This window comes from Schistocerca nitens, chromosome 1 (genome assembly GCF_023898315.1).
Source record: "Schistocerca nitens isolate TAMUIC-IGC-003100 chromosome 1, iqSchNite1.1, whole genome shotgun sequence".
Taxonomy (NCBI): domain Eukaryota; kingdom Metazoa; phylum Arthropoda; class Insecta; order Orthoptera; family Acrididae; genus Schistocerca; species Schistocerca nitens.
Window position 1 is genome coordinate 168,152,836 of NC_064614.1, and position 25,565 is coordinate 168,178,400.

Sequence of the window (25,565 nt, forward strand, 5' to 3'; positions counted from 1 at the left end):
ACACACACATGACATGGTTGGATGCCAATGTAACATCGTACACGTACACACATTGCCAGGTATGTATGATCAGGGTCACAATTCTTTGTTACAGTTAGAACGGCCACCGCAATGAATGAGCGTTGTTCGTGTTTAGTGCTGATACCATGCGTGGACAGGTGTACAAGGGGCGTGAACAGCTTCAGACGCTGAGTGATCACTGTGGAGGACACGTAGATGCTACGTACTCGTGTGAGACAGCGTTATGAACACCTGAAATAGTCTGAAACGCGGTCCCCATTTAGCCAAGAGACTGATTCGTGCAATATCCAAATTTGTGGAACATGACAGTGGTTCGATGTTGGACTACATAGGAATTTGAGAGCATAAACACTCGGCGTCAGGAATCCTATCGATGAAGTGTGACCATCACCTGGGAGGATGACAGCCCCGTATTGTGCAGGAAGCATATCGTCAGCTCTTCACATCTGCGTCCACCCCCTCCCCCCCTCGAGAACAAGTAATGGACTTAGCGCAACATTCTATTTCGTCCCGCACCATTGGTCAGAGACCAGGAGTAGTCGGACTATGGAATTACCGTCCCATGCATAAGCTGCCATTACACCACAGCACAAAAGGCAGCGTTTGGAGGCGTGCCATCACTGGGAGGCATGGACTGATGATCAATGGCTTAGAAAGCGTTCAGCGTTGAATCATGGGTTCTACACAACCTGGAATGGCCATCGTCTGCAAGTATGGCAGCGACATGGAGACAGGTTCCATTCTTCCAAAGTTACGAAGAGGCACACCTGCGTTAGTCGGGGCATCAGGTTGTGGACAAACATCAGAGCACAGTTGGTAGTGATTGAGGGAAATCTGACAGTACAACAGTACACCACAAACATCCTCTGTTACTTCTCATGGGACTCGTTGTACTATTTTTCAGCAGGAAATGCTCGTCCACACAAGGCAGTGTTGTCTCTACGAAGTGTTCGCCGGTCGGTGTGGCCGAGCGGCTCTAGGCACTTCAGTCTGGAACCGTGCGACCGCTGCAGTCGCAGGTTCGAAACCTGCCTCGGGCACGGATGTGTGTGATGACCTTAGGTTAGTTAGGTTTAAGTAGTTCTAAGTTCTAGGGGACTGATAACTTCAGATGTTAAGTCCCATAGTGCTCAGAGCCATTTGAACGAAGTGTTTGTATGATGTTGAGCTACTCCCGCGGTTAGCAAGAGTCCTAGATCTGCCCCGATAGAATGCGTGTGGGACCAGTTCGAATGTCGACTGTACCCAGTGCCAGTATCCACGACATCAAGGACCAGTTACGCCGGTTGTGGGTCATTTTGTCTCTGGAGAGGATATAATGACTTTCTGACACTCCTCCCAACTGAGTGCACGCATCGAGGTCAGAGATGTAGAAACGTCATACTGGCAAGTAGGCTCATATTGCCAATGTCTTTGTAAATTTGACATTATTTTGTAATTGCCGAAATAACAACAATTACTGTCTCAAACTGTGGATTCATTTTGTTTACTCCTGAGCTTTTCGGCTTTCACTCTTTTTGTTTGTCAAGTGTATGTCGACAACCTGGCGTAGTGCGGCAACTCGACGTGGCATGGACTTAACAAGTCGTTGGAAGTCCCCTGCAGAAATATTGAGCCACGCTGCCTCTACAGCCGTCCATTATTGCGAAGGTGTTGCCTGTGCAGGATTTTGTGCACGAACTGACCTCTCGATTATGTCCCATAGATGTTAGTCTGGATTCATGTCGGGCGATCTGAGTGGCCAAACCATTCGCTCGAATTGTTCAGAATGTTCTTCAAACCAATCGTGAACAACTGTGGCATGGTGACATGGCTCATTCTCATCCACATAAATTCCATCGTTGTTTGGGAACGTGACGACCGTGAACTGCTGCAAATGGTCTCCAAGTTGCCGAACATCAACAGGACTATGTCAATTCCATGTAAATACAGCCCACACCATTATGGAATCAAATGGTTCAAGTGGCTCTGAGCACTATGGGACTTAACTTCTGAGGTCATCATTCCCCTAGAACTTAGAACTACTTAAACCTAACTAATCGAAGGACATCACAGACATTCATGCTCGAAGCAGGATTCGAACCTGCGACCGTAGCGGTCGCGCGGTTCCAGACTGTAGCGCCTGGAACCGCTCGGCCACCCCGGCCGGCGTTATGGAATCACCACCAGCTTGCACAGTCCCTTATTAACGACTTGGGCCAATGACTACATGGTCTACGCTACACTCTGACTCGACCATCGGCTCTTCTCACCAGGCCACGGTTTTCCAGTCGTCTAGGGCCCAATCGATATGGTCACGAGCCCAGGAGATGCACTGCAGACGGTGTCGCGCTGTTAGCAAAGGCACTGGCGTCGGTCTTCTGCTGCCACAGCCCATTAACGCTGTGTCCTAACGTATATGTTCGTCGTATGTCCAACGTCGATTTCTGCGGTTATTTCACGCAGTGCTGCAGTCTGTTAGCATTGACAACTCTACGCAAACACTGCTGCGCTTGGCCTGTAAGTGAAGGCCGTGAGCCACTCTGTTGTGTGTGGTGAGAGGTACAGTTTGTTAAGAGCGTGGTAGGCATTACACACAGATGGTGTAACATATGGTTTTAATTCTTTCTCAGCCAAATAGACGGAATCTTTGTCCTTCATTAAAGTCCATAAAGCACAGTTTACTTTGAATTCTGGATTGAGATACCCAAGAAGAAACGTGAGCGCGGCACATTGTCAAATTCATCCACGATTTTAAGCAATTTATAGTGTGTTATTCGCTTTTGTACAATAACGTCGACTTCTACATCTACATCAACATCTACATCCATACTCCGCAAGCCACATGACGGTGTGTGGCGGAGGGTACTGAGAACCTCTATCGGTACTCCCTTCTATTCCAGTCTCGTATTGTTCGTGGAAAGAAAGATTGTCGGTATGCCTCTGTGTGGGCTCTAATCTCTCTGATTTTATCCTCATGGTCTCTTCGCGAGATATATGTAGGAGGGAGCTTGACTTCTCGGTGAAGGTATGTTCTCGAAACTTCAAGAAAAGCCCGTACCAAGCTACTGAGCGTCTCTCTTGCAGAGTCTTGCACTAGAGCTTATCCATCATCTCCGTAACGCTTTCGCGATTACTATATGATCCTGTAACGAAGCGCGCTGCTCTCCGTTGGATCTTCTCTCTCTCTTCTATCAACCCTATCCGGTACGGATCCCACACTGGTGAGCAATATTCAAGCACTGGGCGAACAAGTGTACTGTAACCTACTTCCTTTGTTTTCGGATTGAATTTCCTTAGGATTCTTCCAATGAATCTCAGTCTGGCATCCGCTTTACCGACGATCAACTTTATATGATCATTCCATTTTAAATCACTCCTAATGCCTACTCCCAGATAATTCACGGAATTAACTCCTTCCAGTTGCTGACCTGCTATATTGCAGCTAAATGATAAAGGATCTTTCTTTTTATGTATTCGCAGCACATTACACTTGTCTACATTGAGATGCAATTGCCATTCCCTGCACCATGCGTCAATTCGTTGCACATCCTCCCGCATTTCAGTACAATTTTCCATTGTTAGAACTATTTCCCCGTATATTAGACGCCGCGGCATGACTCTTTTTCAGATCTTTGGGGTGGCTACAGAGAAGAACAGCCTCAGAACCCGACGCTTAACCTACACTCGTGTCTCTTTTTGTGTATCTCAGTTACCAATTCAAAGTAAACTAATTCGTCACGATCACCGCATGAAGGACGGAGGGTCCCTCTACTGGGCGGTGAAAGAACTATAAGGCTATATCTTTTACCACCTGGATGTAGTGCCGACCACGCTCTTACTTAACAGACTGTACTGTCTGAAAAGTCGTATTCTCGGCACTCTCCTAACACCGGGAATTGCAAAATACTGAATTTCCTAACTATTTTCGAAATGGAATGTTCCACGCGTCTAGCTCCTACTACCATCCCACATTCAAAGTTTATTAATTCCCGTCACTCGGCCACAATCACGTCGGAAACGTTTTCAGATGTATCACCTGAGTACAAATAATAGCTCCATCGATGCACTGCCCTTTTATACTTTGCGTGCGACATACTACAGTCACCTGTATATGTGCAAGCCGCTATCGCACGACTTGTGTCACCTCAGTGTGTGCTAACAGTTGTGAAAAGCTGTAAAAGCGAAGAGCCGCAGCTGGCCAGGTACTCGGTACTCACCACAATCATCTCGGACGGCTCCAGCACGAAGCACTCGTTCGGTCGACGAGCGCTGCCTCCCGTCCGTTTGCCGAAGCTGCAACAGTAAAGAAAACACAAAAGGTTAGCTTTACGTTTATACTACCTTCACTAAAAATCGTAATACCTGCACGAATTCCGAAATACTTCGGTACAGATAACAAATGGGCTTGCTCTAAACCTTGAAAAAACACAGTACATCCAAATTTCTGCTGCAAAAAGTACAGTTCCTTCAATAAATATAACACATCAACAGAAGTGAGAAGACAGGGTAGAGCATACTATGTTTTTAGGTGTACATATGGATGAGAATCTTAATTGGAAAATTCATATTTTGGGTCTTCTAAAGCGACTAGCATCAGCAACTTTTGCAATCAGAATAATTGCCAATTTTGAGGATGTAGAAATTAGTAAGATACTTTGCATATTTTCACTCTCTGATGTCATACGGAACAATATTTTGGGCTAACTAAATATTTAGACAAAAAGTATTCACTGCTCAAAAGAAAGCGGTTAGAATAATGTGCGGGGTTCATAGGAGCACATCTTGTAGGCATCTTTTTAAAAGATTGGGAATTCTTACAACAGCCTCACAGTACCTTTCCTCACTGATGAAATTTGTTCTCAAACGACATGGGCCAGTTTAAAAACAACAGTTACATTCATGATTATAATACCAGAAAAAAAGAGAGACTTACACAATCCTTTACTCAATCTATCTTTGGCACAGAAAGGTGTAAAATACGCTACAATAAAAATTTTCGACTTATTACCAAATGAAATAAAATGTCTGACAGACAGCAGTAATAGCTTCAAAAATAAATTGAAATCTTATCTCCTTGACAACTCCTTTCATACCATAGATGAATTTTTGAATAGGAATACATAAATCTATAAATATAGTAAAATAAAAAAATCTTGTTTGATATGTGCATTTAGTGTGCACTTGACACGTTCCACATCATAACGGCTACCGTTCCGTGCGATTGATCAATAGAACACGCAACCAACCTACCTACCTACCTACCCTACCTACCTAACAGCCTGCCGCAATGGAACGCAACTGTATAGTTAACTGCGTCCACTGACTGAAAACTGAAGGTGTGGTGTCACCGCCAGACACCACACTTGCTAGATGGTAGCCTTTAAATCGGCCGCGGTCCGTTAGTATACTTCGGACCCGCGTGTCGCCACTATCAGTGATTGCAGACCGAGCGTCGCCACACGGCAGGTCTAGAGAGACTCCTTCGCACTCGCCCAGTTGTACAGCCGACTTTGCTAGCGATGGTTCACTGCCTACATACGCTCTCATTTGCAGAGACGACAGTTTAGTATAGCCTTCAGCTACGTCATTTGCTACGACCTTGCAAGGCGCCATATTCAGTTCAAAAATGGTTCAAATGGCTCTGAGCACTATGGGACTCAACTGCTGTGGTCATCAGTCCCCTAGAACTTAGAACTACTTAAACCTAACTAACCTAAGGACATCACACACATCCATGCCCGAGGCAGGATTCGAACCTGCAACCGTAGCAGTCGCACGGTTCCTGACTGCGCGCCTAGAACCGCGAGACCACCGCGGCCGGCTGCCATATTCAGTTACTATATGTCTTGTGAACAGATAATATTGTGAATCGTGTACCGTCAAGAACGACGTTCATCATTAATGGATTAAAGTTAAGTATCAAACTAATTATGTCCGCTTTCTGAACTCTCATTCCTTGTCATGTTCCAGACCTCACGCCAGCCTGCGTGAGCTAAAACGCGTGCATTTCGGCCTCCAGTTGTAACACGGTGTTGGCTCTTCTGCCAACACTACAGAAGGTCCTAGTCTCGTTACGATTAAAGAATGCTTCACTTTGAAAGTGTTCGTAAATATTGATATGTCATCTGATATCATAATTAATTTATCAATGCGTTTCCCTCTGTTGCCGTGATATTACAATAGTAATTTTAAAGTTTAGTAGGATTAAGAATAGTGAAGAGTATTTAAAGCAAGTAATACAGCTTGAGTTAGTGTAAGTTATGTCAATTTAGTAGAGAGCTGTATCAAACCTGTCTTCCAACTGAACACAATAGCGATCGGTTAACCCTAGAGCTGGCGCGTCTATGTGAAAAGTACGCCAACCACGAAATTGGTTTGCACCGTTCCACTGTTGTTTCATAATTGCGACCCCATTCCCATTCGTTCGTTACAGCTTCAGCTAACACAGTGATACAATATGTTGTCATTCGTCCAAGTGAAAAGCGGTAACATAAAATGAAGAGCGAGCTAGATGAGAAGTAATTTACGATCCGTGCGAGAAAATTACTGAGATTACGAGCTAGCAGCACAGTCCCACAGTGAGGCAGTTGTCTACGAGGTAATTAATAGTCGAACGGGCGGTGGGCTGGGATCTGATGCAACTGCGCTGTTTAATGCTTCGAGAATATCATTATTGTGGGTAACACCTGTAGGTGGCAAGAGAGTGATATAATGGGAGTTGATTTCCTGATTTATTAGTTAAACAGTGCTTTAGTCCACTTTATGTAAGTTTATTTGTTCGTTGTTTAATTAAACAAAGATTAAACTGTGATTTTCCTCATACCTGTTTACCTAGGTTACATAAAGACAGCTATTCTTAACATGGTTACGAAGTACGCCACGCACCCGGTCGTGTTACGAAAAACGGCGCGACAGCTCGAGGGTTAAAATAACATGGGATAGGAGACTGAAAACAAAATTTGCAACTACAGGAGTTTTAGAAACATGATAACAATGTCCAAATGTTAAAGAACGAAAGGAAAAGCAGGGCTGATCACATAGCTAATCTGTTCGAGAATAGCCTACTTACAACTACGTCCTCAACGATAATTTTTCGTAACGAGAGAGAAAAAAAAAGAAGACGCCGAACTAGGCGGCGACACAACACCCATGATGACACAGCGAGAACTCGCGTCAACTGAGAACTGACAACCAGCCTGCTGGACCGAAAGAAATGGTTCAAATGGCCCTGAGCACTATGGGACTTAACACCTGAGGTCAACAGTCCCCTAGAACTTAGAGCTACTTAAAACTAATTAACCTAAGGACATCACACACATCCATGCCCGAGGCAATATTCGAGCCTGCGACCGTAGCGGTCGCGCGGTTCCAGACTGAAGCGCCTAGAACCGCTCGGCCACAGCGGCCGGCCAGAAAGAAATGGAAGAGGCTCGTAGAGTACGCGTATGGTGAATGAAATTACACATAAATGTTGTCTTCTTTGTTTTTTCGGCCTCCTTTTCACAGTTGCAGATATAAAAGTTGTGTGCATTAACTACAGTCTTTTGCAACTGTCATGAAAGTCATATTAAGACAGGAAGCGTTTCGATTTATTCGACAGCATCTCCAGTGGTCACTGTAACAATATGGATCCTAGATAACAAAACTGGAAGAAAAAGACCATCTTGGTACAATCACCACTTAAGATGCTATAGAATATGGCGATACGCGCCTAACCTTAATACATTACTGGCCATTAAAACTGCTACACGACGAGGATGACGTGCTACAAACGCGAAATTTAACCGTCAGGAAGAAGATGCTGTGATATGCAAATGATTAGCTTTTCAGAGCATTCACACAAGGTTGGCGCCAGTGGCGACACCTACAACGTGCTGACATGAGGAAAGGTTCCAACCGATTTCTCATACACAAACAGCAGTTGACCGGCGTTGCCTGGTGAAACGTTGTTGTGACTCCTGGTGTAAGGAGGAGAAATGCGTAGCATCACGTTTCCGACTTTGGTAAAGGTGGGATTGTAGCCTATCGCGATTGCGGTTTATCGTATCGCGACATTGCTGCTCGTGTAGGTCGAGATCCAATGACTGTTAGCAGAATATGAAATCGGTGGGTTCATGAGGGTAATACGGAACGCCGTGCTAGATCCCAACGGCCTGGTATAACTAGCAGTCGAGATGACAGGCATCTTATCCGCATGGCTGTAACGGATCGTGCAGCCACGTCTCGATCCCTGAGTGAATAGATGGGGACGTTTGCAAGACAACAACCATCTGCACGAACAGTTCGACGACGTTTGCAGCAGCATGGACTACCAGCTAGGGGACCGTGGCTGCGGTTACCCTTCACGCTGCATCACAGACAGGAGGGCCTGTGATTGTGTACTCAACGACAAACCTGGGTACACGAATGGCAAAACGTCATTTTTTCGGATGAATCCAGGTTCTGTTTACAGCATCGTGATGGTCGTATCCGTGTTTGGCGACATCGCGGTGAACGCACATTGGAAGCGTGTATTCGTCATCGCCATACTGGCATATATCACCTGGCGTGATGGTATGGGTGCCATTGGTTACACGTCTCGGTCACCTCTTGTTCGCATTGACGGCACTTTGAACACTAGACGTTACATTTCAGATGTGTTATGACCCGTGGCTCTACCCTTCATTCGATCCCTGTGAAACCCTACAATTCAGCAGGATAACGCACGACTGCAAATTGCATGTCCTGTACGGACCTTTCTGGATACACAAAATGTTCGACTGCTGCCCTGGCCAGCACATTCTCCAGATCTCTCACTAATTGAAAACGTCTGGTCAATGGTGGCCGAGCAACTGGCTCGTCAGTATACGCCAGTCACTACTCTTGATGAACTGTGGTATCGTGTTGAAGCTGCATGGGCAGCTGTACCTGTACACGCCATCCAAGCTCTATTTGACTCAATGCCCAGGCTTATCAAGGCTGTTGTTACGGCCAGAGGTGGTTGTTCTGGGTACTGATTTCTCAGGATCTATGCTCCCAAATTGCGTGAAAATGTAATCACATGTCAGTTCTAGTATAATATATTTGTCCAATGAGTACCCGTTTATCATCTGCATTTCTTGTTGGTGTAGCAATTTTAATGGCCTGTAGTGTAAGACTTTGGTGACAGTTGCAAAAAAAAAAAAAAAAAAAAAAAAAAAAAAAAATCTATAGGTCTTGAAATGATATACTATGTTTGTCTACACCATTTATGATGCTTCTGATCAGTGAATAAAGGAACTGTGGGAGAACTGGAGCGCAACACAGCAATCTCGAACGGTGGAGTAGTTGTAGCGAGTGTCGTCCAGGGGCCCGCTGTGGAGACGCCTGGTGGGCCCCGGGCAGCTCGCCTTTAGGCGCGCAGGTCTGTTCTGTTCCGTTCTGTTGTGGCGTTATCTGGCGGCCAGCAGCCAACTAGTCAGAGCCGGGCGCGCCTGCGGATCCGATTAGCTGCCACCAGCCGAGGACTCCGTCTGCCAGGCTGTGTCCCAGCGCTTCCTCAAGAGCCGGCTCCAACACGTTCACGGCAAACGGGGCGGGACACAAATCCGACACTGGGACGTCACCTTCTGGCAGGTTTCCTACGGCAACTACCATCCAGAACCACATTTATACTGTGGGAGGATTGAAGCGTGTGGCAGAGACCAATGTTTATTGCACCAATCTCTGGGATGTTACTTTTTTCCCTGCTTGTTTTTACCAAAATACGGCGATCTACTCCAAAAACCTGCTTATCTTCACTTATTTATTATGCGTAAAGCTGAATAATGGGTATTACCACATCAATTAATTTGTCTAAATGACGGAACCATTATAATCACCGTAGGCTGTCAATCTTGTTCCTTTAATGAATCATGTACGGAAATTACATTACCGACAGTTTCGGCCTTAAGCCATTATCAATGTATGATACAGCCGATGTGTGTGTCACATTTAAAAATTTCTGTTTCGTGTTATGTGCGAACAGACACCTTTCCACGTAACATACACTATGTGATCAAAAGTATCCGGACACCCCCAAAAACATACGGTTTTCATATTAGGTGCATTGCGCTGCCGCCAGCTGCTTCATGACAGCGACCTCAGTAGTCGTTAGACATCGCGAGAGAGCAAAATCGGGCGGTCTGCGGAACTCGCGGACCTCGAACGTGGTCAGGAGATTGGGTGGCACTTGTGCCATAGGTCTCTACGCGAGATTTCCACTCTCCAATGTTTCCGATGTGATAGTGAAGTGCAAACGTGGAGGAACATGTACAGCACGAAACCGTACAGGCCGACCTCGTCTGTTAACTGACAGAGACCGCCAACAGTTGCAGAGGATGTGCAATGTGTAATAGGCAGCCATATAACTAGACCATCACACAGGAATTCCAAACTGTATCAGGATCCACTGCAAGTACTATGAGTGTTAGGCGGGAGGTGAAAAAACTTGGATTTCATGGCCGAGCAGCTGCTCATAAGCCACGCACCATGCCGGTAAATGCCAAGCGACACCTCGCTTGGTGTACGGAGCGTGAACATTGGAAGATTGAGCAGTGAAAAAACGTTGTGTGGAGTGACGAATCACGGTACACAATGTGGCGATCTGATGGCAGGGTGTGGGTATGGCGAATGCCCGGTGAACGTCATCTGCCAGCATGTGTAGTGCCAACACTAAAATTCGGAGCCGGTGGTGTTATCGTGTGGTTGTGTTTTTCATGGAGGGGCTTGGACCCCTTGTTGTTTTGCGTGGCACTATCACAGCACAGGCCTACATTGATGTTTTAAGCACCTTCTTGCTCCCCAATGTTGAAGAGCAATTCTGGGATGGCGATTGCATCTTTCAACACGATCGAGCACCTGTTCATAATGTACGGCTAACGGCGGAGTGGTTACGCGACAATATCATCCCTGTACTGGACTCGCCTGCACAGAGTCCTGACCTGAGCCCTATAGAATACCTCTGTGATGTTTTGGAACGTCGACTTCGTGCCAGGCCTCACAGACCGACATCGATACCTCTCCTCAGTGCAGCACTCCGTGAAGAATGGTCTGCCATTCCCCAAGAAACCTTCCAGCACCTGACTGAACATATGTCTGCGAGAGTGGAAGCTGTCATCAAGGCTAAGGGTGGGCCAACACCGTATTGAAGTCCAGCATTACCGATGGAGGGCGCCAGGACCTTGTAAGTCATTTTCAGCCAGGTTTCCGGATACTTTGGATTACATAGAGTATGTCCAATGTTACAGATATAGTCTTGCACATACCAATGGATTACACGAACAACTTTCACAACACACAACCGTGTGTGTGTGTATGAGTGCGGAAATGTACACGGCATGCTCTTAAACGAATGTCCAAGGCTACCTGTTAGTAAGATTTCTGCCCACATGACGTGTTGTGGAAGAGGAAAAGGAACAGAGTCAACTCATACAAAAAGAAGTTACAAGAACGTTCTCAGTTTCTGCCCATACTTCTCATTCAATTATCTACGAGGTGTGTTCAATTTATAATGCTACACTTTTTTTCTGAAAGCAAGTTGGTTCTATTGAGTATTCCAATGCACTACGTTTTCGCCATTCTTTTGGCTGCAAGACACCATTTTTCAACACAGCCTCCGTCCAATGCGTAGACCTTACGCGACCTTTATGATATGGCCTGTATGTTATCATGGTACCATTCTACTAGGCGGCACAGCAACCAACGTCTCGCTGCATTAATAACCTGCCCATCATCCACCTACTGCTTCCCAGTTGTGCACCGAGGTGTCCTGATTGTCATCCGTCGATTACTTCATTCGCACGAGTCGTGCTAGCCGGCAAGCGGAAGATCGGACAGATCTGCGCGACTTGTTGCGATGAATACAGTCGCCTCACCCGGACGCCTCGTCCAACGACTCACCACGCTTTTGTTGAGTGCTTGGTCTCCGTAGACATTCTGCAAGCGCCTATGATTATCTGCGATGATCTGGTTTTCCGCCAAAAGAAATTCAATGACAGCGCTCTGGAACGCACTTCCGTTACGGGCATCGTTCTGAAGGCTATGGATGTCACCGCCATACATCGGAACCTCCATGAAACTAGAGGGGCTGAACCTGAAATGTTTCACTACCCCCCCCCAACAAATTCCTCACTTTTTCAACCGAAAAAATACGTTGTATTACTTATTGAAAGACTCTCGTACATCCAACAATCATTATGAGTACAATTATAACTACCAACGCAAATAATAACAGTGAATAATAATAATAATAATAATAATACAAATGATGATGATAGTAACAATAATATTGATTAGTTATTACTTGAAACAGTATTTAAATCACTAGAAACAAAAGGTATAATAAAAGTGGAGAAGATTGAAAAATGACAGCCACAATAGCTAGTAAGGCAGAACAGACTTTCAATAGTTTCTGTCACAAAGGGGATGGAAAAGTGCTGAGGAAGTGGGTGCTGATAAGAATGGGCTGCAGACAAGTATATGGGAGAGAGAGCTATCGTGATTCAGAGTGGACTATTAGCTCTGTTTTGAATTTTCAGAGGTATTTAATATCTCTGATGTTTCGAGGAAGATCATTCCAAAGTCGCTTTCCTGAAACAGACAATGATTTTGAAGAGATGGCTTTGTTATGTAGTGGCACAGAGTGTATTGTACTTTATTCAGATCGAGTATTTCTGCTGTGCTGTTCAGATAGTTGGGTACGAGTTGGAGATAAATCAGAGGGAGTGCAACGATTGAGAAGACGATAAAGCAAAAGAAAAAGGTGTGATCGTCTCTACGCTTCTCGGCAAGCAGCCATGATAACTGTTCGTAGGCAGGAGCGAAATGATCGAAACGACGAACCACACACATGCATTATCGTCAATTCCACACTACGCGAGCTCTCGCACTGTAGTTCTTTAAGAATAGGGCCACCATAGTCAAGTATTAATAGTACTGTACAAATATAAAACAATGGTAATAATGAAAAATACATAAAACACAAAGCGAAAATATTTTATATACACGGTACACAGCCTATAATGTTAAATTTAATACCTCAATCTAGCCAACATCATTTGGGGCCAGTGTCAAAAAGTCTTTTGCATTAACAGGATACAATGTTACGTTGCACTACGCGATGTGCTGGATGATCTGGGTGTGTCGCCGCAATTGCAAAATGACTCGATCGCTGTTTTCCACTTCAGAATAATACTGCGTATTCCATGCTTCGTGGGCATTCTGCTTGCTGCTTTCTACGTACTTCGGAACAAATCGACACCTACAGATATCCTGTTGGTGTTTAAGTCAGTTTACAGTCCTGTTTGTGCTTGATGGATCAATATTTGCACCCATTTATAACTCGAAATTCAAATCCTCTATCAAGACGTTCTGCAACAATTTTTACTGCTACCACGTCAGATGTAGCACTTGGGATGCGGCTGCGAAAGGGAAGCTCGGGAATGTCCAGTATTTTCTTATATTCGTGTAACAAAGTTGCGCTTTCTGAATTCAAATGGAGAGATGAGACGTACTGTTAGGAGTTCTTAAGCTGATGTGATGTTTTGATGGTCTGCTATCGTACGCCGGCCGACGTGGCCGAGCGGTTCTAGGCGCTACAGCCTGGAACCGCGCGACTGCTACGGTCGCAGGTTCGAATCCTGCCCCGGGCATGGATGTGTGTGATGTCCTTAGGTTTAAGTAGTTCTAAGTTCTAGGGGACTGATGACCTCAGCAGTTAAGTCCCAAAGTGCGCAGAGCCATTTTTTTCTGCTATCGTACACACTGTCACTGTAACTTGGGTGTCGAAGTACCTGAGAACGTTGCAGTTGCTCATTCCCAAGTGTTACCACGTAACGTTTGGGGCATATTGTTCCTGGTGCGAACTTTGGCTGTAGTTATTAGTGAAATGTTATCCATAAACTGATCAGACAGAACATTAAGCACACAGTCCTACTATCGATATAAACCCGTCTTTGTGATAGCAGCGTCACCAGGCAAGGAATGACCGCTAGTCAGACACAAGGACGGCGTATGTGTTATCAGTGAGCGTGATCTGATTCTGACCGAGAACAGATTGTGACGGCCCGCAGGCTCGGACCAGCATTTCGGAACGTGCACGATTTCTCGCGTGTTCGAGCAGCACTGTGATGAAAGTCTTCAACACGTGGCGAAACCAAGATGATACCACGTGCAGACGTCGTGGGACTGGGTGCCACCCCTCATTACATATGTCGGACGTCGTAGGCTGGGCAGACTGGTGAAACAGGTCAGACTTTAATGCTGGGCAGAGTATCTGTGTCTCTGAACACGTACTGCACCGAACACTGCTAACGATGGGCCTCTGCAGCAGACGACACATGCATGTGCTAGTGTCAACACCACGATATCGACAACTACGACTGAAATGGGTACGTAACCATCGGCTCTGGACGTTGCCGCAGTGGCAGAGCGTTACATGAACTGATGTATCCCGATAACTTCATCATGACGATCGGGGGGGGGGGGGGGGGCGAGAATCCGTCATCTTCCAGGTGAACAGCTTCTTGACACCCGTATTGCGGGACGGGGACAAACTGGCGGCGGCTCTATTATCCTCTGGGGAACATTCATGGGTCCTGTGGAGCTCGTGCGAGGCACCATGATGGCCAAGGAGTATCGTACACTGCTTGGAGTCCTCTTACACTCCTTCATGACGATCACGTTTCCCAACGACAGCGGCATTTACCTACAAGATAATGTGGCATCTCACAAGGCCACGAGTGTGATGGAGTGGTTCGAGGTACACAGAAGCGAGTTCCAGTCGATGTTCTGGTCCTCCAGTTCTCCAGACCTGAACACGATCGAAGACATCTGTGATGTAATTGAACGCGGCGTCGCAGCTCATCGCCCCTCTTCCCGGAATTTACGGGAATTAGGCAACTTTTGTGTTCAGATGTGATGCCATTTCCCTACTAAGGCGTCATAGCTTCCATGCCACGACGTGTCGCCGCTGTAGTCCTTGCCGAAGGTGGACGCACAGGCTATTAGGTACGTGGCCATAATGTTCTGGCTGATCAGACAAGTCAATGATCCGTCAAGAGTGACACCAAAATACTTTGACTTTAGAGGGTAGGATGTCCATGGAATTATTTAGGGTTCAAAGAAACTGTGTATACAAAATTTAAAGAGTGTTTATTGGAGATTGAAACTTTGTGATAAAAATGTCAGAAGTGCATCTTCTGCCCGCTAGGGGATTCACGAAAGTTTTGATGCTATTGATGTTCAGGGACGTTCTTCAAGCTGTCGTGTGATGAATATTGTTTAGACATGTTGCTGACCGGTGGGTTTCTTTTTGTGAGGGGACGTCGTTTGGTGTACGCGACAACGATAGGTACTCCAGAGCAGCTAGTTGACAGTTTGGCTGCATCTTCAGCCATTATTTGTGGAACACATGGTTCCTTACAGCGTGTTAGACGATCACTAGCAAAGAGATGCGAGTTATTCATTCACGTAGCCGGCCGTTGTGGCCGACCGCTTCTAGGCGCTTCAGTCCGGAACCGCGCTGCTGCTACAGTCGCAGGTTCCAATCCTGCCTCGGGCATGGATGTGTGTGATGTCCCTAAGTTAGTTAGGTTTAAGTAGTTCTAAGTCAACGGGACTGATGACCTCAGATGTTAAGTCCCATAGTGTTTAGAGCCATTTGAGCCATCATTAATGTAAACAGAGGACATTTTCAGCAGTGCCACGGCACTTTGAACACCGTCTCTGAACATCAAGAATGTCAAAACCCACTATTGACAGCTACCGGTGGAAACTGTGCATCTATAAAATTTTTGTCACATAGAAAAGTGTTTCATTTTGTCTGCTCTAAAAACTCCACAATGTTGTATACGTAGTTGTACATTCTGTATTTGCAGTTCAAGGTTAGTTAGTCTATTATTGACATGAACGCACAAGCATACTATTTTACTAGGGCTGAGTAAGAGTCGACATTTGCGATAGTAACGTCATAATATATCTGTCAATATCTTCTTAGTTTCCTCTATGAGCTTTCCTTGGATTCCAATGTCGAGGCCACCTGCGTAAACGAATTTCCTGCTGGCAGTATTAGGAATATCTGCAGTATACAGATTGGACGTATAGCTGCAAGAACAGAATCCATTCCGCACTGTGTCTATGCGCGGAAGACTTAGCTACTCTATCAAGGTGAAAGCCCACTCTGAGAGAAAACGGAGTGAAGCCCTCCACCAGGATTGTTTGCTAACTATACACAGGCAAATGTCCCAACTATTAAGCGTAAACCTAAAATTCCGTTTTTAATTAGACATAATCACAACACTTCGTTTTTGTTTGTTCATCTACAGTGCAGAATGAATTTCCAGCAGAAGCTTCGTTCAACTGAAATCTAAAAACATTTCGCAACAGTAATTATCCTCTATACTCCAGCTAACGGAGTATTGATATTAAGTAACACTCAGTTCATATAAATGGGTTTTCATTTGATCACCGTACTGCATTAATTTCAATTAAACTACTGCAAACACATCTCAAGCTCAATGTTTACACAAGCAAGAGTATCAGAGTGTTAGCTGCGTATGTATACCAGGTTATCTAAAATTAATACACTCAGCACACCAACATGAAACAAAGGAGAAACAAAATATTTAAATCGGAGCAGTGTTCCAATTATTTGTTCACTGCTTGGCACAATGAATTTTCATCTTCCTTCTTCGTGATCGATAACTTTTGGACCCGGTATCTGTATCTACTACTACTACTACTACTACTACTACTACTACAACCACCACCCTCTAACGGACTTTAGGGAGTAAACTTCATTAAATAAGTGATTAACACACTAATTTGAATTCTTCATTTCTATAATGAAAGGACAGGTTACTGTGAGATTGTCATATCGTTAACAGAGTGTCCAAATTTTCTCATTTCTTTATAAAGTCAGTGTTGGCCCGAAACGGTTTATGCAAACAACCGGACTCGTATTTGAACAACTCACCTTCATAGTAAGCAGGCCGTGTGTTTATCGCCGCGATATGTCGTTCGGCGTGTGATCGATGATTAATCGGTCTTTCGTATGGTAATAACAACAATGGTACTTCATTGACGTGTACTTTTATGACTATTTCTTTGAAGTCAGTACCGTCATTAGACAGTTGTTTATTTACAGTGTTATATTTACACTTACACAATCATGATTTCGGCTTCAAAGTGCCATTCTCAAGTGTTTTAAGATGGTATACTCAGTGATGAAACAAAGCAGTAGGCTCTGCCAGAAATATCGATTCTTAGACAATGTATCTAATAGTGTATTTTAATACGACAGTATGCCATATTAGGCAATATATAACACTTAAAACACTTGAGAATGGCACTTTGAAGCCATAAACACCAGTCTAATGGCGGTACTGACTTTAAAGAAATATACAGGGCTATTACAAATGATTGAAGCGATTTCATAAATTCACTGTAGCTGCATTCATTGACGCAAGGTCACGACACACTACAGATACGTAGAAAAACTCATAAAGTTTTGTTCGGCTGAAGCCGCACTTCAGGTTTCTGCTGCCAGAGCGCTCGAGAGATCAGTGAGACAAAATGGCGACAAGAGCCGAGAAAGCGTATGTCGTGCTTGAAATGCACTCACATCAGTCAGTCATAACAGTGCAACGACACTTCAGGACGAAGTTCAACAAAGATCCACCAACTGCTAACTCCATTCGGCGATGGTAAGCGCAGTTTAAAGCTTCTGGATGCCTCTGTAAGGGGAAATCAACGGGTCGGCCTGCAGTGAGCGAAGAAACGGTTGAACGCGTGCGGGCAAGTTTCACGCGTAGCCCCCGGAAGTCGACGATTAAGCAAGCAGGGAGTTAAACGTACCACAGCCGACGGTTTGGAAAATCTTACGGAAAAGGCTAAAGCAGAAGCCTTACCGTTTACAATTGCTACAAGCCCTGACACTCGATGACAAAGTCAAACGCTTTGAATTTTCGGCGCGGTTGCAACAGCTCATGGAAGAGGATGCGTTCTGTGCGAAACTTATCACTGATGAAGCAACATTTTTTCTTAATGGTGAAGTGAACAGACACAATGTGCGAATCTGGGCGGTAGATAGTCCTCACGCATTCGTGCAGCAAATTCGCAATTCACCAAAAGTTAACGTGTTTTGTGCAATCTCACGGTTTAAAGTTTACGGCCCCTTTTTCTTCTGCGAAAAAAAACGTTACAGGACACGTGTATCTGGACATGCTGGAAAATTGGCTCATGCCACAACTGGAGACCGACAGCGCCGACTTCAGGATGGTGCTCCACCGCACTTCCATCATGATGTTCGGCATTTCTTAAACAGGAGATTGGAAAACCGATGGATCGGTCGTGGTGGAGATCATGATCAGCAATTCATGTCATGGCCTCCACGCTCTCCCGACTTAACCCCATGCGATTTCTTTCTGTGGGGTTATGTGAAAGATTAAGTGTTTAAACCTCCTCTACCAAGAAACGTGCCAGAACTGCGAGCTGGCATCAACGATGCTTTCGAACTCATTGATGGGGACATGCTGCGCCGAGTGTGGGAGGAACTTGATTATCGGCTTGATGTCTGCCGAATCACTAAAGGGGCACATATCGAACATTTGTGAATGCCTAAAAAAAACTTTTTGAGTTTTTGTATGTGTGTGCAAAGCATTGTGAAAATATCTCAAATAATAAAGTTATTGTGGAGCTGTGAAATCGCTTCAATCATTTGTAATAACCCTGTATTATGACTGTGGCCCCGCGTTATGAAAAAATTATTTTATGACATGTCAGGAAGTACAGGAAAGCCACATGAACGAAGCCTACTACGTGTTACCAAATTAGGAAACAGTATAATGTTTCTCATGATAATAATAATAAGATTCCAAACCACGCTCTTTCAGGAGAGTCAAATCAAGAGAAGCATTTTCAAAGGGATACTTTAGATCCTCCTTGGCTGTTTGACTCCACTGCAGAACTTCACTAATTATAATAATACGGAACTTACAGAATATATATAAACGAGAAACTTAATACTGCGTCATCTTATTTACACAGATGCTGTCTGCAGCAAATAAGGGGATAGCCAGATAGCACGTTGACTGCTGTTGAAACTTTTTCATCAACATGTAGTTTCGACTCAAAAAGTGCACGACTTTTAGGGTTTCTATTTAAATAAAACCAGCCAGTTGCCAAGTATGTTGTTTCGTGTATACACACACACAGCTTAGACTGAATTGTGTGCAGTTTTTCATATAAATTATTATGACGAGGACAGCACGTTTACACTATAACATGTATACTGACTGTGGAAGACATGGGCCATTGTCAACAGCAGTAAAAATTCACTTGCGGTTTCAGAGGTTTTCTACACCAAGACCCCAATATCCTCGAAGATATTAGACGTTTATATTGATATGTTCGTAGCGTATGAGATCATCTCCGCTGTTTATATGGTTGCCAGATGCGTTATACTGGAGGTTCGTTTCTTCACATACATACCGCTTTGGAACTGTATTGTTTGTCGCATATAGCCCAGGATGTCCTACTCTCGAATTGCGTGCACATTTCAGTTCACGCACTTGGTGTTGTCACAACTGTGGCAATCAAAACTAAGTTTTATTCAGCGAAAAGACGACCTTATACGCTAAGAAGATGATAATTAATTTAGCGACTAAGGAATAACAGAATATATATGAAGTTATACTCGTCGAAGTGGTTGATGTGGTACCGGCTTGTGAAACTTACAGGTATTTAATGTATTTCGGGAATAGTGAAGCGAAATACATTAATTTTGTAAAATACGATACTTTTCCAATGAGGATGCGAGTAAGATTGCTGCAATGGTCAAAATAATTTTTATGTCAAGGTAGAGGCACATTTTAGGGTAACAATTTCAGTCGTATCAAACGGTCGTCTAAAGATCTAAAACTAACATTCTGGACTTCTGTATCGGTAATTTTATATGTAAAATAAATTCAGTATTATAAAATAACGAGATGATAAAATTTTTACACTGGTGTGTCTAGTGAAGAAACTACCTGAAATCCGTAGTAAAACATTCTCTCAGATGCCGCAACTCTAGATGTGTTGTGATCTACAGTCCAAGGACTGGTTTGATGTGGCTCTTCACGTTCTACATCTACGTGATTACACTGCAATTCACAATAAACTACCTGGCAGCAGGTTCAACAAACCATTTTCAAGCTGTCTCTCTATAGTTCCCATCTCGAGCGGCGCGCGGGAAAACCGAACACTTCAATTTTTCTGTGCGAGCCCTGATTTATTTCATCGTGATGATCGTTTCTCCCTATGTAGGTGGGTGCCAATAGAACGTTTCCGCAATCGGAGGAGAAAACTGGTGATTGTAATTTCATGAGAAGATCCCGTCGCAACGAAAAACGCATTTGTTTTAATGATTGCTACTCCGATCCACGTATCATGTCTGTGGCACTATCTCCCCTATTTCGCCATAGTACAAAACGGGCCGCCCTTCTTTGTACTTTTTCGATGTTATCTGTCAGTCCTACCTGATGTGGATCCCACACTGCACAGCAATACTCCAGGATAGGGCGGACAAGCGTGGTGCAAGCAGTCTCTTTAGTAGACCTGTTGAACCCCGTAAGTGTTCTGCTAGTGAATTGCAGTCTTTGGTTTGCTCTACCCACAATATTATCTATGTGGTCGTTCCAATGTAGGTTATTTGTAATTGTAATTCCTAAGTATTTAATTCAATTTACAGCCTTATCGCGTAATCGAAATTTAGCTGATTTCTTTTAGTACTCATGGGAACAACTTCACACTCTTCTTTATTCAGGGTCAATTGCCACTTTTGCCGCCATACGGATATCTTATCTACATCATTTCGCAATTCGTCTTGGTCATCTGATGACTTTACAAGACGGTAAATGACAGCATCATCTGCAAGCAATGTAATAGGACTGCTCAGATTGTCTCCTATGTCGTTAATATAGTTCGGGAACAATAGAGGGTCTATAACACATGCTTGGGGGAACGCCGGATGTTACTTCTATTTTACTCGATGACTTTGTCTACTACTACCAAATGTGACCTTTCTGACAGGAAATCACGAATCCAATCGCACAACCGAGGCGATATTCTATATGCACGCCATTTCTTTAGAAGACGCTTGTGAGGAACGGCGTCTGAAGCCTTATGGAAAGCTAAAAACTTTCGTCTTCATATTGTTTAAATCCTCTGCACATAGCTACTGCAACGTACATCCATGTGAGCCTGCTAACTGCTTCCTGCATTGAAGACTTGGTCTCTCTGCAATTCTACCGCCTCCACATTTATCGCCATTACCAAACTGGTGATTCATTGTCGCTACAAGGCGTGTCCTATCAACCGATTCCATCTTTCAGTAATGTTGTGTCACGAATTCCTTTTCTGCCCTATCTGATTCGGAACCTCTCCATTAGATACTGTGCCTCCTTCTAGTCCTCAAAGTTCTTCTGTACCACCATATTTCAAAAACTTATGTTCTCTTTTAGTTTGAACTCTTTATCATCGACGTTTGACTTTATACAGGGCTACAATACAGACAAATGAATAGGTCCAGAACTGTAGAAATGGCTGCAATATTCCGGAGACGACATACTCAACACCACCAGGTATTGCTAAATGGCAAAATATACGCTTCGAGTATTTGCACTACAGCATCATTTGAAGTATGTCGATGAAGACCCGCATCACATCCTCGTTAACTGAGTGTGTGCTACGAAGTGAGAGCAGTTGCGAATTTATTGGAAGCGAACAATATTAACTAGCAAATTGAATTCAGTTTTCAAAAATTCTGCTTCTGCAAAACACGACGTCTTTCTTTCTTTTTTATCCTTCAACAAAAAATATTTCGACACGGGTGTTTCATCTTCCGTGAGACACTTTACTTCTGTAAAACACTATACCTACTTTCGGTTGGTTGTGTATTTTAGGCCTATAAACTAAAACAAGTGTATTTTATTTTGTCGTGGCTGCTCACATGAAACTAAATTAATTTTGAAGATTGGATTCTACAAGTTGGCCCGCTTTTGTGCGTTTTACGCCTTGACAGCATGAAATGTGCAAAGCAGTTTAAAAAAATGTCTCTTTGTTCACAGAGTAAATGTTTTAAGGCCGGCCGCGGTGGTCTAGCGGTTATAGGCGCGCAGTCCGGAACCGCGCGACTGCTACGGTCGCAGGTTCGAATCCTGCCTCGGGCATGGATGTGTGTGATGTCCTTAGGTTAGTTAGGTTTAAGTAGTTCTAAGTTCTAGGGGACTGATGACCACATATGTTAAGTCCCATAGTGCTCAGACCCATTTGAACCATTTGAACCATTTTTTAAAAATGTTTTAGCATATCTTTCCCGTGAGAGACATTAGTTTTGTACACGCTACATTGTAATTTTATATGCTGTTTTTCACTTAACTCTCATTTGGTGTCGCAAGTTGTTCTTACACAAAACGAAATTAAGAAAAAGTTTTATCACAACACTTACCTATATGTACGTTATTGTCAATGCTCATTTGTTCATTGTGTTGTTTCTCTCCAGTGAGGAACTAATTCTGAATGTTTGGTACGAGTTTGTAGGGTACATCAATTTTCATTGAACAATTGTATCACTGTACATGCAATTATAATAAATCTAAACACACGAATTAGTAATTTCATTACACTGTGCGTTGTTATTTCCATATATTTAAGTGGCTAGCTATCGCTTGATTAAATTTCGCAATAATAATTAACATTGCAATGAAGCCAGGAATATCAAAAACGACACACGCGGTGTTAAATTGAAAGGCACTTGCCTCGGGAAAATTTTAGCACAACATTGTACGGAAGAGCGGCGACATATCGGCTCGCATCCACTGTTTACGCAACACTCAGCTGTTATTTAATTAGTAGCGCAGCAAAGCGCGTTTGATGGGAAGCCGATAATGCGGGTACACACGCACGCTGGACGCCATCTGCTGGACAGTGATGGTGGTGTGTCGGCTTTAATTCTCTCATTCTTTTAATCTAGTTCTGTGTAACTAAGCCATCCAGTTTGGACGCAGTGTTGAGACAGCTGAACAGTGTCAAAGCGTACGATCGCGTTACGTTTCGAATTCAACACATTTGGCGAAACGGGTTTCAGTAGATGGACACATTCTAAGACACAGCACAGCACGTTTCAATAATTTCAAAATGACGGTACAGCACACCTTCAGCATCCATTGATCCACTAGAGTTGACACCAACCTCTGTGCGTAGTACATTCAAATGTCTTCAAAGACGAAACAGACGCCGGCTGTTCTAGGCGCTACAGTCTGGAACCGCGCGACCGCTACGGTCGCAGGTTCGAATCCTGCCTCGGGCATAGATGTGTTGATGTCCTTAGGTTCGTTAGGTAGTTCTAAGTTCTATGGGACGGATGACGTCAGATGTTAAGTCCCATAGTTCTCAGAGCCATTTGAACCATTTGAAAAACACGATCACACCGTAACACCACCACCTCCGAATTTTACTGTTGGCACTAGACACGCTGGCAGATGACGTTCACCGGGCATTCGCCATACCCGCACCCTGTCATCGGATTGCCACATTGTGTACCGTGATTCGTCACTCCACACAACGTTTATCCACTGTTCAGTCGTCCAGTGTTTACGCTCCTCACACAAAGCGAGGCGTCATTTGGCATTTACCGGCGTGATGCAGGGCTTATAAACAGCCGCTCGACCATGAAATCCAAGTTTTCTCACCTCCCGTCTAACTGGCTCTGAGCACTATGCGACTTAACTTCTGAGGTCATCAGTCGCGTAGAACTTAGAACTAATTAAACCTAACTAACCTAAGGACATCACACACATCCATGCCCGAGGCAGGATTCGAACCTGCGACCGTAGCGGCCGCTCGGCTCCAGACTGTAGCGCCTAGAACCGCACGGCCACTCCGGCAGGCCCCCGTCTAACTGTCATAGTACTTGCAGAGGATCCTGATACAGTTTGGAATTCCTGTGTGATGATCTGGATAGATGTCTGCCTATTACACATTACGACCCTCTTCAACTGTTGGCGGTCTCTGTCAGATAACAGACGAGGACGGCCTGTACGCATTTGTGCTGTACGTGTCACTTCACGTTTCCACTTCACTATCACATCGGAAACAGTGGATGTAGGGATGTTTAGGAGTGTGGAAATCTCGCTTACAGACGTATGACAAGTGACACCCAATCTCCTGACCACGTTCGAAGTCCGTCAGTTCCGCGGAGCGCCCCACTCTGCTCTCTCACGATGTCTAATGACTGCTGAGGTCGCTGATATGGAGAATCTGGCAGTAGGTGGCAGCACAATGCACCTAATATGAAAAACGTGTGTTTTTGGGGGTGTCCAGATACTTTTGATCACATAGTGTATGTCTCCTTTTATTACCACAATTCATCGTCATAACAGAGACGTGCAATGATTCGCTGTGAAGTGTATAGACTGATAATGCTTATAAATCAATTTTTTGCAGAATATATCGAAGGAGAGAGTCCTTTAGCTTCACTCACGGACAGTGCTTTTCTTTGCCTATTGAGAAGAACTTAGCTGTCGCGTAGGCTGTCAGAATCTTTCTACGAGGGCAGTTCAATAAGTAATGCAACATATTTTTTTCTGAAACAGGGGTTGTTTTATTCAGCATTTAAATACACCAGGTTATTCCCCAATCTTTTAGCTACACAACACTATTTTTCAACGTAATCTCCATTCAATGCTACGGCCTTACGCCACCTTGAAATGAGGGCCTGTATGCCTGCACGGTACCATTCCACTGGTCGATGTCGGAGCCAACGTCGTACTGCATCAATAACTTCATCATCCGCGTAGTGCCTCCCACGGATTGCGTCCTTCATTGGGCCAAACATATGGAAATCCGACGGTGCGAGATCGGGGCTGTAGGGTGCATGAGGAAGAACAGTCCACTGAAGTTTTGTGAGCTCCTCTCGGGTGCGAATACTTGTGTGAGGTCTTGCGTTGTCATGAAGAAGGAGAAGTTCGTTCAGATTTTTTTGCCTACGAACACGCTGAAGTCGTTTCTTCAATTTCTGAAGAGTAGCACAATACACTTCAGAGTTGATCGTTTGACCATGGGGAAGGACATCGAACAGAATAACCCCTTCAGCGTCCCAGAAGACTGTAACCATGACTTTACCGGCTGAGGGTATGGCTTTAAACTTTTTCTTGGTAGGGGAGTGGGTGTGGCGCCACTCCATTGATTGCCGTTTTGTTTCAGGTTCGAAGTGATGAACCCATGTTTCATCGCCTGTAACAATCTTTGACAAGAAATTGTCACCCTCAGCCACATGACGAGCAAGCAATTCCGCACAGATGGTTCTCCTTTGCTCTTTATGGTGTTCGGTTAGACAACGAGGGACCCAGCCGGAACAAACCTTTGAATATCCCAACTGGTGAACAATTGTGACAGCACTACCAACAGAGATGTCAAGTTGAGCACCGAGTTGTTTGATGGTGATCCGTCGATCATCTCGAACGAGTGTGTTCGCACGCTCCGCCATTGCAGGAGTCACAGCTGTGCACGGCCGGCAAGCACGC

General features: G+C 44.4%; 1 protein-coding gene across 9 annotated transcripts in view; it reads right to left on the bottom strand.

The window, feature by feature from the left end:
* LOC126244429 (rap guanine nucleotide exchange factor 2) overlaps positions 1–4,293 on the bottom strand; it is a 327,255-nt gene extending 322,962 nt beyond the window's left edge. For all 9 annotated transcript variants that reach the window (XM_049948247.1, XM_049948243.1, XM_049948248.1 and 6 more), the window contains exon 1: positions 4,221–4,293. In XM_049948247.1, coding sequence (XP_049804204.1) covers positions 4,221–4,229 — 9 coding nt within the window. In that variant the 5' untranslated portion in view covers positions 4,230–4,293. The remainder of the gene's footprint in view (positions 1–4,220) is intronic.
* Positions 4,294–25,565: the final 21,272 nt, after the last annotated feature.